Here is a 14,330-nt window from a genome sequence, read left to right as displayed (position 1 = left end):
AGGCGGGGAGCCAGGCGGGCGGGGAGGGCGCGCACGCCGATTGGCGAAAAGTTCGGGCGCGGGGCGGGGTGAGGGGGCGGGGAGATGGGCGGGACAAGGGGGCGGGACGCGGCGGCCTCGGCGTGCCGATTGGCAGGAAGTTGTGTCGGGGCGGGGCGCGCGGCGGGCTCGGCGCTCGCTCCGGGAGAGTTGACAAAGCCCCGCAGGGAAGGACGCCTCGCGGCGCGGCGCCCCGGGCCCCACGCCCCGCCGCCCCGGGACCCCGGCCCCGGCCCCCGGACCGACCCCGACGCCCGCCCCGCCCCCAGGCCCCAGCCCCCGGCCCCCGCCCCGGCCCCGACCCGAGCCGCCCGCGCCCAGGTAGCGCCGCCCCGTCCCGAGGCCGGGCCCGGGGGCGCGGGGCGGCGGGGTGCGGCGCCCGGGGCGGCGATGACCGCACAGCGCGCCCCGCGGGCCCGGCCCTGAGCCCCGCCGCCCGCGAGCACCGCCGAGGTGAGCCCCTCCGCGCGCCCGCGATCCCCGGGGCAGACTGGGCGGGCCGACTCGGGAGGGCCGGGGGCCGGGGCCGGGGGCGGGGGCCCGGGCTGAGAGCGTCCGGGTTCCCGCTCTGCGGTGGGGAGCCGCCGGCACCGGCACGCGCCGCCGCCGCTCCCGCCTGGCCCGAGGTCCTGCCAGTGCCCCGCCCCCGCCCCTGTACCCCACGTGGGCCCCCCCCCAACGCAAATTTGTCCGCTAATGGCGCAGGCGATTATCTGCGGGGCCGCCGGTGTTGTGTGTCCCGCGGGCAGGGCCCGAGTTACAAGAGCCAGGAATCCAGACGGTGTTTGGAGGGGGGGGCGGGGGAGGTCGGTAATTAGTGTAAACCCTTTGTCTGCCTTTGATAACCACGGTTCCCCCGCCGCCGCTTCCTCCGCCCGGAGCGCGGCAGGGAAGGCGGGGCGGCCCGCACCCCGGTCCCCGCGACCCAGGGCTGGGGTGCGGGCGGCTCCGGGGCCCAAGGCGGGGGGCGGGGCGACCCCCACCCCCACGCAGTGACCGGCCTCCGAATACACCCCAGGTCCGCACTGGCCGAGATGACGCCGAGCCCCGCGTTGGTGCTGCCGCTGCTGCTGCTCCTGGGGGCCCTCCCGCCGGCCACCGCCGCCCGAGGTGAGTGCTGGCGCCCAGCCCGGCGCCCCGGCCTCCGCCAGCGCCGCCCCTTTCCCTCCGGCCCTGAACCCTGCCACAGTGCCCGCCTGGCGCGCGTGCCTGCGCCCCGCCCCTGCTGGCCCGGCTCTGCCCGCCCTTCACCCGCGGGGAGCCCCAGTGCACCCATGGGACACTGCAGCTCACCCGCGGCCCCCCCTCACTCACGTGGCTCCCCAGCTACCTGTGGGGCACCCCTCACCTATGGGGCATCCCCATCTCATCCATGAGGTCCCTCCAGCTCTCCCACAGGGTTACCCCTCACTCTCAGGGCACCCCCAGCTCATCCGTGGGGCCCCACGCTTGCTGGCCGGGTGGGCTCTGGCCCCAGTTCCCCTCAGGACATACGCACACATCCACACACACATCCCTGCAGTTGCGGGCAGCTGCTCACGGCGGATTCATGAGTGATGGGCTGTTTGGCCACATTGGACCCAATTAGGCCCCTGGGAACCTGTAGAGATCCCCCTGGTGGCCAGGGTTGGGTGTGGGGACAGTGGGGACATTCTTGGCCTCTGGGACTAATGACCCAGCCCTGTGCCCTAGGCCTGCCTATCTCTGGGAAGGTACAGGGTGGGGGCTGGGAGACTGAGTGCCCAGTGCACCGGGTCACTGCATGGTGGAGGGTCGGGGCCTGTCTTAATGCAGACCCTGAGACCACCTACTTCCAGCTACACACTACGTCTCTCGGTGTGCACCACACCAGGGTCTGGACGTGGGCTCACACACCTGCTGTGCAAGCGGGCAGGCCCAGATGCCTCCGGAGGGACCCCTGCCCCCGCAACCAGCCCCAGCAAGGGGCGTCCTTGGCTGACGGGTGATGCGTGCCCGCAGACTCCCACCGCCATGCTCAGTGCTGGCCTCCCTCAGCTAGGCGGGACCTGCGGCCAGGCCAGCCCTTTGGGTGTGTTGACCACTCAGGATCGTCCTTGCCCTGTCTACCAGTCCTCTGAGGCTTCGCACCCCTCCCCCCGCGCCGCTGCCGCCCAGCGGGCGCACTGAGACCAACCCGGCCTTATATGGCCACGTTCGGGTGTGGGGTGGCGGGCGGCGGCCCAGGTGGGCCTCATGCCACAGTACCCACCCCACCCCCGCGGCCCCGCCTGCCCCGCCGGGGACTGGCCGGCTCGCTTGAGGGTGGGGGCTGCCCAGGCGTGGCTGGGACGGGCAGTGTCCAGGGTACTGCGGACACTCAGGTCATGCCCGGCAAGGCCCCCCTCCGCCAGTGGCCAGCGGCCTGGACTCTGATTGCTCTTTTATCTGCTTGCACTCCCCTATCCACGCACCTGCCTGTCCTCCGGCCACTTGGCCAGGGAGGCTCTGGAGGCCACTGGCCTGGCCTGGTCGTTGGCTGGAGCCGGAGGTGGAGTGGCGGGTGGCAGCGGGCCGTGGATGGCAGTGGGCGGTAGGGCCTGCCTCGGCACCGAGGGGTCCCAGAGGGACCACACCCTGCTCTGTGCCCGTTGGCTGAGGCCTTGGGCTGCATGGCGAGGGCCTTGGCGGCAGTAGAGGGGTGGGAGCCCTTTTGCAAGGGCAAGGGCCTCTGTGGTTTTGGGGGTGCGGGGTCAGTGCTCTTCCTGAATTGTGCTGGCTTCTCCGCCAGGCCTGGACTGGAGGGCAGAGTCGTTGCAGGCCCTTCCCACTTGGCGAGTGAAGAGGCTGAGCGTGGACCTTCTTAGGCTGACAAACCAGCGCAGACAGAGTTTGGGTGGTTTTTTGAAAGCCGTTTTCCCCGTGGTGTCACAATTTCTGGAATCGGTACATTTCTAGACTCCAATCATATTTTTAAAGTTCCCCTTTTCCCAAAGTTTCACAATCTTGGTGGGTTTGTCTTAAACTGTTTGTTTTTTTTCTTTTTTCAAATTTGAAAAAAGAGGTTGGCTTTCTCCATTTCTATTTTATTTCTCACAGTGGGAGCTCTGAGAGGTTCCGAATGAAATGCCTTTTACAAATTACTTTGGAAGAAGTCATTTCAGGGTTTTCTGAGAGGTGCCGCGTGTGAACTCCTCTGAGGATGGCGGTGCGGTGGACGGTCTCTGAGCAGCCAGCCCCGGAGGCCCCGCCCTGTCCCCTGGACCTGGCCGGTGTGCCGGGTGCCCTATCTCCCGCGGGATGGAGAGGACTTGGAGCTGCCCTGCCTTGGGGCTGTGGCGCGAAGGGTCTGCTGGGGTGTGTGAGTCGTTGGCGAAGCATGTGGCCGTCAGGGCGGCTGTGGCGTGTGCATGTGCGTTGTCTGACCTCGGCCTCTGGCCAGGCTGCAGGGGGCCTTCTCCTCCCCTCTAGGTCCCTGCAGGCCGTGCTGGCCAGTGTGCGGCCAGGGCTGAGGTGGACTTGTGGGAGCCCGGCCCAGGCTCTGCGAGCTGGGGATGTGGGCCAGCGGCCCCATTTACGTCTTGTCTTGGGCCCCACTCCTGGAAGGGAAAATAAATCACTGCCTCCTCTGGGGGGAGGAGGGAGCCGAACAAAGTGGCCTTTGGCTGGGCCAGGCTGAGCTTGGGCTGCCCGCAGCCTCTGTCTCCATTGTGGGGGGATCAGTGGGCCCCCGGCTCCCGCCCGGCTCCGCGGCCCTAACGTGGTACATGTTGGTTTTCCCCGGCAGCAGCCTCAGCCTCCGATCACCTGGGCGGCTCGGGCTCACTGACGTGCCGGGGGGACGGGCTGTGGCCGCCTCCCCGCTGTGTGGCCGTCCACGCTGGCCTCCTTTGCCCCACGCTGTGCCTCGCCTGGTGACTGCAGCCCTGGTGCGTCCAGGTGGCAGCCTCCGTCGGCGGGGCAGCGTGTGCAAGGAAAGCGTGTCCGCGCCCATGCCACCGTCCCCAGACCTCAGCGGCGCTGCAGCCAGTGTGGCCCCACCTACCTTGCCCATCACCCGCTCTTCCTAGTGGTGGCCACCAGGCGCTCCTGGTCAGTCCCAGCCTCGCTCCTCTCGGGGCCCAGGAGAGCAGGGGCCACCTGGGCTACCTCAGGTGGGGTCGCAGCCCGGGGTCCACTGGAGGGAGGTGGAACGCAGAGGCGTGGGCGTCACCCCGGGACTTGGAAGGAGAGGTGGGTGCTGGTCAGGGTAGGCAAGGACAGGCCTCCAGCTGGGGGGATGTCGTGGGCAGAGGTGAGCAGCTCACCGGGGCCAGAGTGGACATCCAGTGGACGCGGGCGCCTTGGTGTAGTGGGGTAGGGGCCTTGAGTGGGGAAGGGCTGGGCCGAGAGGCTGGTCAGCTGAGGGGGTGTCCTGGGGGCTCTTCCCCCAGGACATTGTGGCCAGCCTTCCTGGCTCCAGCGAGGAGTCCCGGGGCCTCCATCCACACCCTGTGCCCCAACTGAGTGGCTGGGGGCGGGGCCTGGAGGCAGGCAGGGGGTGGGGTAGGTGCCTACCCCCCCCCATCCAGCGCAGACGGCCGCCTTGAGGAGAACTGGCCCAGGGTGGGGTTTCTAGGAGCTGTCCCTGAGGCACTGCAGGAGTTGCTCCAGCCTAAGGGCTGCTGAAATCCAGGGTTTCCCATCTTGGCAGGAAACACAATTGCTTTTCTTCCTGCCGGGGAGTTTATTTCATGAGAGATTTACACAAGCTGTGCGCTGTTGAGTGGCTGAAGAGTGAATAACGGGACCTGGGGCAGCAGGCGGGGCGGAGGGACCCCCTCTGGCTCCCATGATCCTGAGCCCTGGAGGAGCCGGGGCCTGCGGAGCGCGCTCCCCTGGTCCAGGGCCACTGCCAGTGGCTTCGGGGCTGCCCTCTGCACTCGTGCAGCAGCCTGTCCGGGTTCCGGCGGGGACTGGGGCTGACTCTGGAGCTCAGCCCGACACAGCATGTGCGCCTTGAGGGCCAGGTGGCCTGCCCCGTGGCCTCTGGGGGCCTGGGGGCGCCTAGTCTGGGCCGGCCTGCTCAGGCCCCATGGCCTCAGTCCTGGCCTCAAGAAGCCCGCCGTGGGCGTGGGCTGTCGTGGAGCAGGTATGGGTGGGACGCAGGGGCTCTGGCCTGGGGTCGCGCAGGCCAGGCTGCTGGGTGCGTTGGGTCTTCTGCTGCCGTAGCCATCGCCCTCACCCTCGAGGTTCTGCTTAAACGCCCAGGGGCTCCAGGCTCAGGAAAATGTCCTCGTCTCCCCTCTGAGGTGACTCTGGTACCTGGATCGGGGCCCCCTGGGGCGGGGCCCCTGGGGTGGTCTGGGCCCCGCGGCGCGTTACCCTGTGCTCTGGGTCCGGTGCCGGCAGGTGTGGGAGGCCTCACTGGACAAGGGCCTTCTCGGTCCTTTGGCAGCTGGGGGAGGGTCTGGGTCAAGTGACGTTGGTGAGGTGGGGGTGGATGGCGGGGTGGGCAGGGTCGGGGTGAGACAGCGTTGAGTCTGGTGGGCCTAGTGAGATCTGGACACCCGACGGGGCTGCCCGGTGTCCAGCTGAGGGAGGCCCGGTGGTGGGTCTGGGTGCTTTCTGGTCACTGTCCCGTAGGCAGCTCACATGGGTCCCGCCCCCAGGGAAGTGGCCCTGTCAGGGTGATGCTCTGGGCCTCACTTGTCGGTCCTGGGGGTGGTGAGGGTTAGGCGGAGGAGCCCTGAAGCTGGGGGGCCACTGGAGGTCCATCTGGGGGCCTCCAGAGAAGAGGACAGACCTGGAGGCCCCCGGTCTGCCAGCCCCCTGGTGCGCGGCTGGGCAGCCGGTGGAGGGGACGCTCCCGGCGGCTTGCTCGGTGGGTCAGGCCGTCCCTTTGCCACGCCCAGAATGGCCTGGTTTCTGGGGCAACCACCTGTCCTGCGGGTCCTACCAGTTCCACCACAGATCCTGTGGGTCCAGCCCCCGGGGCCGCCCTGGGCCGGCTGTTGACCGGGAGCCTGTATGCGAGTGTGGGTGTGCACGTGTGCCGAGCCTGCCCCCCTCGTGGCAGCCCTGGGGTGGGCCTCACCTGTGCCCCCGCCCTGGGGTGTTCCTGTCCTTCCCCCCCCAGGCCTCGCCTTCTTGGGGAGGGTGCTGGCCCTGCGGCCTTCCCAGCTCACCCTGCTGCACCCGGTCCCCACTGTGGGCGCCCGCTCCCCCCAGAGAGTGCCTACTTGCCCTGTCTGGCGTCAGGTACCCAGGCAGCCCGGGTGGATCTGCCCCCTTCCGGCCCCCCAGCCAGGGCCCAGCGCCCCTCCCCACGCCTCTCACTTAGCTTGTCCTGCACAGCAGGACGGTGGCTCCTGGCTGGCCGCCCTCACCCCACTGGCCAGGCCCATGCTGGTTAGCCCGATGCTCCCCCCACCTCCCCCGCCCCTGCCAGAGAATTCCTTCCAGGCTGGAAATTTCTGGGGCTTTGCAGGGCTTGTGGGGGACAGAGCTGCCCTGACGAGCCGGCCGGCGCTGCATGCACCCTCAACCTCAGCTGTGTCTGCGGCTTCACGGGGTGCCTCTGTGGCCCCTGCTGGTCTCTGCCACATGGGCCCTGGGAGAGGGGCGACGTCTGGCCCGGCCCCTCTTGAAGGGAGCTTGGGGTCGGCAAGCCAGGGCCCACAGAACACCCCGGGCGGTGGGGAGGGGTGCAGCCCGACACTTGGGAACCCTCTCACCCCTGCCACGGCGTGAACAGAGTGGGTCCAGATGGAGTGCCCCTGGGGGCAGGGAGGGAGGAGGGGGTGTCGGGAAGGTGCGCCAGGCTGCGCGGAGGCCGCGGGGCGGTGAGGTGTGGGGTGCTGAGCTTCGGGGCGGCCCCGAGGGCCTGTGAAGACGGCTTGGGGGTACGGGGGGGTGGGCATGGGGTGGGCCACAGCTGGGGGTCCCTTCTCTGTTCCTGCCAGCACCTTTGCCTCCCTGGGCCCCGGGGCAGGAGGGCTATCAGCTGGGGTTGCAGCCGGATCTTGTTATACTAAACGGGGGAAAGCGGTGCTTCTGGCCAGGCAGGGGGAGGGGCTGTGGGCCTGGGCGTCCGGAGCGCTCAGAGGTGGGGTGTGTGTGGCAGGGAGTCTGCGCCCACTGTTGGGGTGTGCACCTGGGGGTCGGTGTGACAGGGTCTGTGTGTGACAGCAGCTCTGGATGGCAGCTGGGAATCCAAGCTGGGTTTGTGGGGCGCCCGGAGCGGCTGCCCCCCATCCCCCCCAGTACCCCCATTCCTGACCATGTTTTCACAGCTGAGGGTGGAGGAGGATGGAGGAGAGGAAGGGGCGACACCTTCCCTGCCCGTTACCTTGACGTTCAGCCCCCCTCTTGGGGTGAGACCCGGCCCCAGCCTGCCTTTGCCCCGTGTCTGCCATGCCCGCGCCGTGTGCATCCTGCCTGTGCCCACAGCCTCCTAGGGCCGTGACTGCGGGTGGGTGCAGGGTTGGGGCTTCCTGGAGGAGGCGCTCACGGGGAAGGCACTAAGGCTGCGTCGGCTGCCCCCACCCACACGCCCTCCAGGGGCCTGCGGGTCTCCAGCTCAGGCCTCAGTTTCCCTGTGGCTGAGGGGCGGGAGGCCTTGTCCAGGTGGAACAGCAGGGCTTGTGTTTCCCAGGCTAAATATAGAGCTGCAGCAGCCGTGCTGGCGGCCAGAATTCCCAGGAATCTGGGGGGCCAGGCCTCCCGCTGGTGAGCCTGCTGGGGGGTCTCTCGCAGAAGCTGGGGCGGGGGGCAGGGTCCCCCGGAGCCCAGGTGGGGGTGGGGAGGGGTGAGGCTGGCCACAGAGGGGAGGAGGGCTGTTTGCTTTAGGACAAGGCTGGCTCCAGCCGGGGCCTCTGGACGGGCGCTGCCTCGTCCCCCTCACTGCTCACAGGCCGGCCCACGGGGCCACACTTGCGGCCCATCTGGCGGTCACTTGGCCCTGTCCCTCCACTCCGCAGGACCGAGGGTGGCGTCCCTGCCACCCAGTAGGTGCCCCCCAACATGGTCTCCTCTGGCGGGTGGGGAGAGGGAGGGGCCGCACTGTCAGGCGGGCGCGTTCTCTGCCACTGAAGCGGGCTCCTTCGGGAGTCGGGGGTGTTGAACCAGCCGCCAGCGGTGCCCCCACGATGCCGCTGGGACAGGCGGAGCCCCAGCAGGGAGCGATGCTGTTCCTCGCGCGGGCACCGTCCTCCCCGCGTGCTGTCCGGGCCGTCGCGTGTGTCCGTGTGGACGTGTGTGGGTCCGTGTGCCTGTGCTTGTGCGTGTGATGCTCGCACCCAGGTGTCAGCCCGGGAAGGGCTGGGGGTGCCCTTTTGTCCTGCAGCCTGGGAGGCCCCTGTGAATGGTGGAATTTCAGGCAGTGACAGGTGGTGGACAGGGTCTGCCTGGGAATGAGGCCCGGACCCTGGGCGGCCTGGGGGGCCTCAGAAGGTCCACTTGTCTGGGGGCCCTGAAGCCTCTCCCACTGCGAGCTGGGTAGGTGCCTGGGGGGCCCTGGAGACAAGTGAGTGATTAGGGAGAGGGGGGTATCAGGGGAAGCCAGAGGGCTGGCTGGCTGGCTGGTACCTCTGGCATGGCCCACTGTCCAGGGGCTGCGTGGAGGGGGTGGGGCCACCCGAATGGGGCAGGATGTGGAGGGGGGAGGCTGTAGAGGGAAGGTGCCTAGTGTCTCTGTGTCCCTCACACCCCAGTCCCCTGGGACCCCCTCCCCACCTGGGGCCCCAGAGAAGCTGAGCCCTGGGCTGTCAGCTCCCTGCATCCCAACGGGGATGGCCCCCTACCCTCCATCCGCACCCCAGGCGGAGGCGATGGGGGCCCGTGCTCTGTGAGGGTCCCTGGGCGCTAGTCTCTGGGGGACCCGCAGGAGCACTTTGGCTGTGAGGCGGCAACAGAATCAGCGGCGACTGCACGTTGAAGAAACACCAGCTGGTTATTAAAAACACATGCCGCTCTCAGGCCCCGGGCCCAGCGTCTCAGCGCAGCCACGCCCCCGGCACCTCCGTGCGGCCAGGGCTCGGGGCGTGGCCTTCACGGCCTGGAGTGGCTGCCGTGTGGGGTGGGTGCCCCTTCCAGTGGCTGGTGGGCGGAGTCCTGGGAGCCAGGCCCAGCCAAGCCCCTGGGAAGGGCAGCCGGGTGCCCATGGCTGCCTCTCCTGGTCCGGGGGGGCCGTCCGTGACCATGTAAGAGCCCTCCACCCTCGCGGTCCTCCCGTGGTGTAGGGGCTGCACACCAGCCCCAGCTCAGGGCGTCAGGCACGGGGGGCACGGCAGGAGGGGACTGAGGGTCCACCAGGAGATCGCTCCATAGCCTTCTGATGTCCGCAGCGTCCTTCCCAGCTGGCCCGTCTCTCGCGCCCTCTAGGCCTGTCATCCCCATTGTCCCTGGGTGGCCCCGGGCCGGTGGGGACGGGGATGGGTTTCTTCCCGCTGGTGAAGGGCACCACGGCCTCAGCCCGGGACGCAGGCTTCTCCCAGGGCAGATAGTGGTCACCCAGGGCTGGGAGGCCCAGCTGCTTGCCCTCTGACTCCAGGGCCTTGGTGACCTGGTGTGGCCTGGCTGGCAGCAGGGAGGCTCTTGTCCAGGCAGGCAGACCTGGTTTGGTGCCGCCCATGTACACACAGGCACAGACATGGGCCACCAGACGCAGGGATGCTCGCACGTGCACACACAAACAGATGGGGTGCCTGCAGGGAGGCGGTGGGGGCCGCCCTCGCTCGCCTGCGGACGTGCGTCCTGGGCGAGCCGCATCCCGGCTCCCGTGCGGGAGCGCAGTGGGCCCTGGGTGAACGCCGCCTCCTGTGGTCTGGGAGCTGGGTAGGCGTATCTGGGTGGAGTCCCGGGGTGGGGGCCCAGCAGGGACAGCCCTCGCCCGGCTCCCAGTGCCCACACCTGCCTTGGCCCCGACCGACCACCTGCTGGTCCCCTCCTCCCTGAGCGAGCCCTCTGACCCCCACAGGCCCCCCGAGGATGGCGGACAAGGTAGTCCCGCGGCAGGTGGCCCGGCTAGGCCGCACTGTGCGGCTGCAGTGCCCCGTGGAGGGCGACCCGCCGCCACTGACCATGTGGACCAAGGATGGCCGGACAATCCACGGCGGCTGGAGCCGCTTCCGCGTGCTGCCCCAGGGGCTGAAGGTGAAGGAGGTGGAACGGGAGGACGCCGGCGCCTACGTGTGCAAGGCCACCAACGGTTTCGGCAGCCTCAGCGTCAACTACACCCTCATCGTGATGGGTCAGTGCTGGCCGTGCCAGGGCGGGGCCTTGCTGTTCGCGCCTAGTCAGCTCGGGCAGGGAGGCAGACCCTCCCTCTGTGCCCACCCTCACCCTGCATGAGCTCGGCCCACTGCCCCCGGGACCAGAGCCGCCCTGCTCCCCTCCCGGCCTCTGAGCCCAGGACACCACCCCCAGGCCGGGCCCCGCCCCCTCAGGCCTCACCTTGGGGTCCCCCTTCCTCCCGACCCCTTGTCCCCCAAAGTTCTGCTGACCTGGGGGCCAGGGCTGGCTGGGGGGGGCGGCAGGGGTGGGTATGGGGGCCCCAGGTGGTGGTCCCACTGAAGGGCAGCCTGGTGGGGCAGGCGGGCCGGCAGCCTTGGCGTCGGCCATGACTTTGAGGCTCAGGTTTCGGAGTTCAGAGGGGCCGCTGGGGAGGAAGGGCCTTCTGTTCTCCTCTGCCTCTGGGGCCCGGGCTTGGGGACTGGGCGGCGCCCCCAGGAACACGCCCTCCACTCGCTGGTACCAGGCGCTGGCGCCTCGCCCTCCCCCTGGGCTCCCGGGCGGGTCCCTCGGGGCAGGTTCCCTGGCAGCACAAAGGAGGAGCCTGACCCACGCACCCCTCCACTGAGTTCCGGGGTGGGGTCCGAGCGCCTGGCCTTGGTCCTGGGCCGTGGAGGCGGCGGCTGTCACTGGGGGGGGGCATTCCTCAGCACGCCGCCCCCCCCAGGCCCCACAGGCCTTCTCTGGGCTGTGGAATGGGAATACTGTGGGTGTCCCCCCCAGCGTCCTTTCAAAGGGCAGGACGACCAGGCGGTATGCGAGCCATGTCAGCTCACCAAGCCCTCGGCCCCTTGATGTGGGCTAGGGTTACTGCAGCTGCCGGCTGGGCCTGGTCGCCACCTCCCCCCGGCCCTGCAGACCCCCCGGAGCCAGGGTGGGGGAGCCAGATCTCCGTCCCACCCACGCCTGTCGGGGTCACCTGCACCCAGGGAGAGCGCCGGGTGGGCGGCTCCGGCCCAGCTGTCTCTGGGATTCTGAGACGTGGGTGTGCGCCCATGGGCTCCTGTCGGCGTTTCCAGAGCTTTCCCAGCTGGGCCTGAGGCTGGGGCCCGGGAGCCAGTCCTGGGGTCTTACAGGGGCTGCCGAGGCCCCTCTCATGCACCCTCCCCTCTGCAGACGACACCAGTCCAGGAAGGGAGAGCCCGGGGCACGACGGCTCTTCCGGGGGCCAGGAAGACCCAGCCAGCAAGCAGTGGGGTGAGCACAGGGACAGACGCCGCCATCTTGGTGGGGGGCGGGGCTGTGCCTCCCCCAAGTGCCCGCTGACTTCTGTGCCCCGCCCCCTCCCCTGCGCCCCGCGCAGCCCGGCCCCGCTTCACGCAGCCCTCCAAGATGAGGCGCCGGGTGATTGCGCGGCCCGTGGGCAGCTCCGTGCGGCTCAAGTGCGTGGCCAGTGGGCACCCACGGCCCGACATCATGTGGATGAAGGATGACCAGGCCTTGACGCGCCCGGAGGCTGGTGAGCACAGGAAGAAGAAGTGGACCCTGAGCCTGAAGAACCTGCGCCCCGAGGACAGCGGCAAGTACACGTGCCGCGTGTCGAACCGCGCGGGCGCCATCAACGCCACCTACAAGGTGGACGTGATCCGTGAGTGCCGGGGCCGGGGGCGGGGCCGGGGGGGCGCGGGCTGGCGCCTGGGGCCTGTGCCCAACGCACGTCCCTGCGCAGAGCGGACGCGCTCCAAGCCTGTCCTCACGGGCACGCACCCCGTGAACACGACGGTGGACTTCGGAGGCACGACATCCTTCCAGTGCAAAGTGCGCAGCGACGTGAAGCCCGTGATCCAGTGGCTGAAGCGCGTGGAGTATGGCGCCGAGGGCCGCTACAACTCCACCATCGACGTGGGCGGCCAGAAGTTCGTGGTGCTGCCCACGGGTGACGTGTGGTCGCGGCCCGACGGCTCCTACCTCAACAAGCTGCTCATCACTCGCGCGCGCCAGGACGACGCGGGCATGTACATCTGCCTGGGCGCCAACACCATGGGCTACAGCTTCCGCAGCGCCTTCCTGACCGTGCTGCCCGGTGCGTGGGCCCCGCCCCGCCCCGCCCCGCCCCGCCCGGGCCGCGCCCACACGTGACGCTCCCCTCCCCGCCCCCTCCTCGGTTTCTCCTGCAGACCCCAAGCCGCCAGGGCCGCCCGTGGCCCCCTCGTCCTCCACCACCAGCCTGCCGTGGCCAGTGGTCATCGGCATCCCAGCCGGCGCCGTGTTCATCCTGGGCACCGTGCTCCTGTGGCTCTGCCAGGCCAAGAAGCAGCCATGCGCCCCCGCGCCCGCCCCTCCGGTGCCTGCACATCGCCCGCCCGCGACGGCCCGCGACCGCGGCGGGGACAAGGACCTGCCGGCACCCCCCACCCTCGGTGCCGGCCCCGGTGTGGGGCTGTGTGAGGAACTCGGGCCCCCGGCAGCCCCCCAGCACCTGCTGGGCCCGGGCTCAGCCGCCGGCCCCAAGCTTTACCCCAAGCTCTACACGGACACGCACACGCACACGCACTCGCACACGCACTCGCACGTGGAGGGCAAGGTCCACCAGCATCAACACGTCCACTACCAGTGCTAGGCTGCCTCGGGGTGGGCTTGCGGAGGCCCGGCCAGCCGCGCAGGCTTGGGGCGAGGCCCCAGAGGAAGATGGACTGCGGGTGCGAGGCGCCCCACGTGAGACACACACACACCTGGACGCACACACATGCATGACATACCTCTGGACACACACACAGAATTACACACACACACACACACACACACACACACACACTCAGACTAAGAAGCCTTTGGGAAGGTCTGTATTGTAACTCTGCAGTGCGCATGTAGCGATGGGCTAGCTCATGAAGGAATCCCTTGGCCCCGTGATAAGGATTTCATGGGGGCCATGGTCACCCCCCCACCCCGGCCTGGCAGGAGATCTGAGAGGCACCCTGGCTTTGCAAACCAAAAACTCCGACCCCTTCCCTACGCCTGCCCGCCTGTGTCCCTGCCCAGGCTATTTTTGCCACCACCTGTCCTGGGTGTCCAGGAGTCCACCAGTGCCCTGGGCAGGGGGGTCGGGCGGAGCAGCCCTAGGCTGCGTCCTGAGAGGCCGGAGCTGGCTGGGGGTGCCTCCCGTCCCACTGCCAGAGAGAAGGGGCCCTTGATATTTATATTTAAGAAATTAAGATAATAATATTAATAATGATGAAAGGAGGGCTGGGCCACAGAGACTTGGCCTCTCCTGAGGCCCAGGACCCACCTGGCCTTTTGGCCACACTGGATGTCCACCTCGGAGCCGGGCATCCATTGCCCCACTCCCCGTGGCGGCCCCAGGCCTCTGTAATTTTATATAGAGTTTGAGCTGAAGCTTCGTATATTTAATTTATTTTGTTAAACAAGAAAATGTGCATCCTTTCCTCTAAGCTGGTGTTTCTTTCTGTGTCTGCATCTGTGCGTGCCCGTGTGCCTGTTTATATCTTCCTGTGTCTGCATCTGTGCGCGCCCGTGTGCCTGTTTATAGGACGGATGGGGGAGCGCTCAGGAACCCCATCACCAGGCCTTAGGCTCGGGGGCCGAGGCCTGAGGGTCCCCAGGGCCCGCCATCAGCGCTCTGAGCCGGAGGACTCTTCCCCACTCACCTGCACGCGCCTCCTTGGCCAGCCAGAGTCCTGCACATCTGGCCCGGGGGGCCCCCCTCTCTGTGCTGGTGTGGTCCCCCAGCCCTCAGTGCAGGGCCCGTGTTTCTCCCGTCCCACATTCTGGGGTTCCCTGCGTGGCCTTGGTGGGGAGGTGGGCTAGGGCCAGTTGCCTGCAGGGCACCGTCCACCCTGGGTGTGCAACCGTGGCCTCGCTCTCCTCACCCAGCCAGGAGGCAGGGGTTGGGTTTCCCCTGGCCCAGAGGTTCTGGAGCATCTTAAGAAAGGCACTGAGAGCTGGTGTGATTCTAGCAAAGGCCCCGGCGCAGCATGTCCGAAGAGCGGCAGGAGGGGCGAGGCTGAGCCGCTGGCTCTCAGTGCTTCAGGAGACAAGCCCAGGCTCTGCCTGACCTGCCCGTCGGGATGCCCGCCATCCTGACCAGGCAGTGCTGGGCCCAC

At 68.7% G+C, this 14,330-nt stretch overlaps 1 protein-coding gene across 2 annotated transcripts; it reads left to right on the top strand.

Annotated features, from left to right (window-relative positions):
* Positions 1-213: 213 nt before the first annotated feature.
* On the top strand, positions 214-13,647 carry FGFRL1 (fibroblast growth factor receptor like 1). Of its 2 annotated transcripts, none has more exons than XM_060013133.1 (7): positions 214-492; positions 1,058-1,149; positions 9,956-10,228; positions 11,386-11,466; positions 11,573-11,857; positions 11,939-12,292; positions 12,387-13,647. In XM_060013133.1, exons 2-7 carry the CDS (start codon positions 1,074-1,076, stop codon positions 12,827-12,829), a joined length of 1,512 nt encoding a protein of 503 aa, XP_059869116.1. In that variant the 5' UTR covers positions 214-492; positions 1,058-1,073; the 3' UTR covers positions 12,830-13,647. The 2 variants fall into 2 exon arrangements, with proteins under 2 accessions (XP_059869116.1, XP_059869117.1); XM_060013134.1 differs by having other exon boundaries at positions 1,033-1,149.
* The last annotated feature ends 683 nt before the right edge of the window (positions 13,648-14,330 follow it).

This window comes from Delphinus delphis, chromosome 5, assembly GCF_949987515.2.
Source record: "Delphinus delphis chromosome 5, mDelDel1.2, whole genome shotgun sequence".
Lineage (NCBI taxonomy): Eukaryota > Metazoa > Chordata > Mammalia > Artiodactyla > Delphinidae > Delphinus > Delphinus delphis.
Note: the sequence above shows the minus strand (reverse complement) of the source record. Positions and strands in the feature narration are given on the sequence as shown.

Coding starts and splice junctions, on each gene's coding strand:
- FGFRL1 (XM_060013133.1), top strand. CDS start 1,074: ATGACGCCGAGCCCCGCGTTGGTGCTGCCGCTGCTGCTGCTCCTGGGG. Junction 10,229..11,385: donor CTACACCCTCATCGTGATGG/GTCAGTGCTGGC, acceptor TCCCCTCTGCAG/ACGACACCAGTCCAGGAAGG. Junction 12,293..12,386: donor CTTCCTGACCGTGCTGCCCG/GTGCGTGGGCCC, acceptor TTTCTCCTGCAG/ACCCCAAGCCGCCAGGGCCG.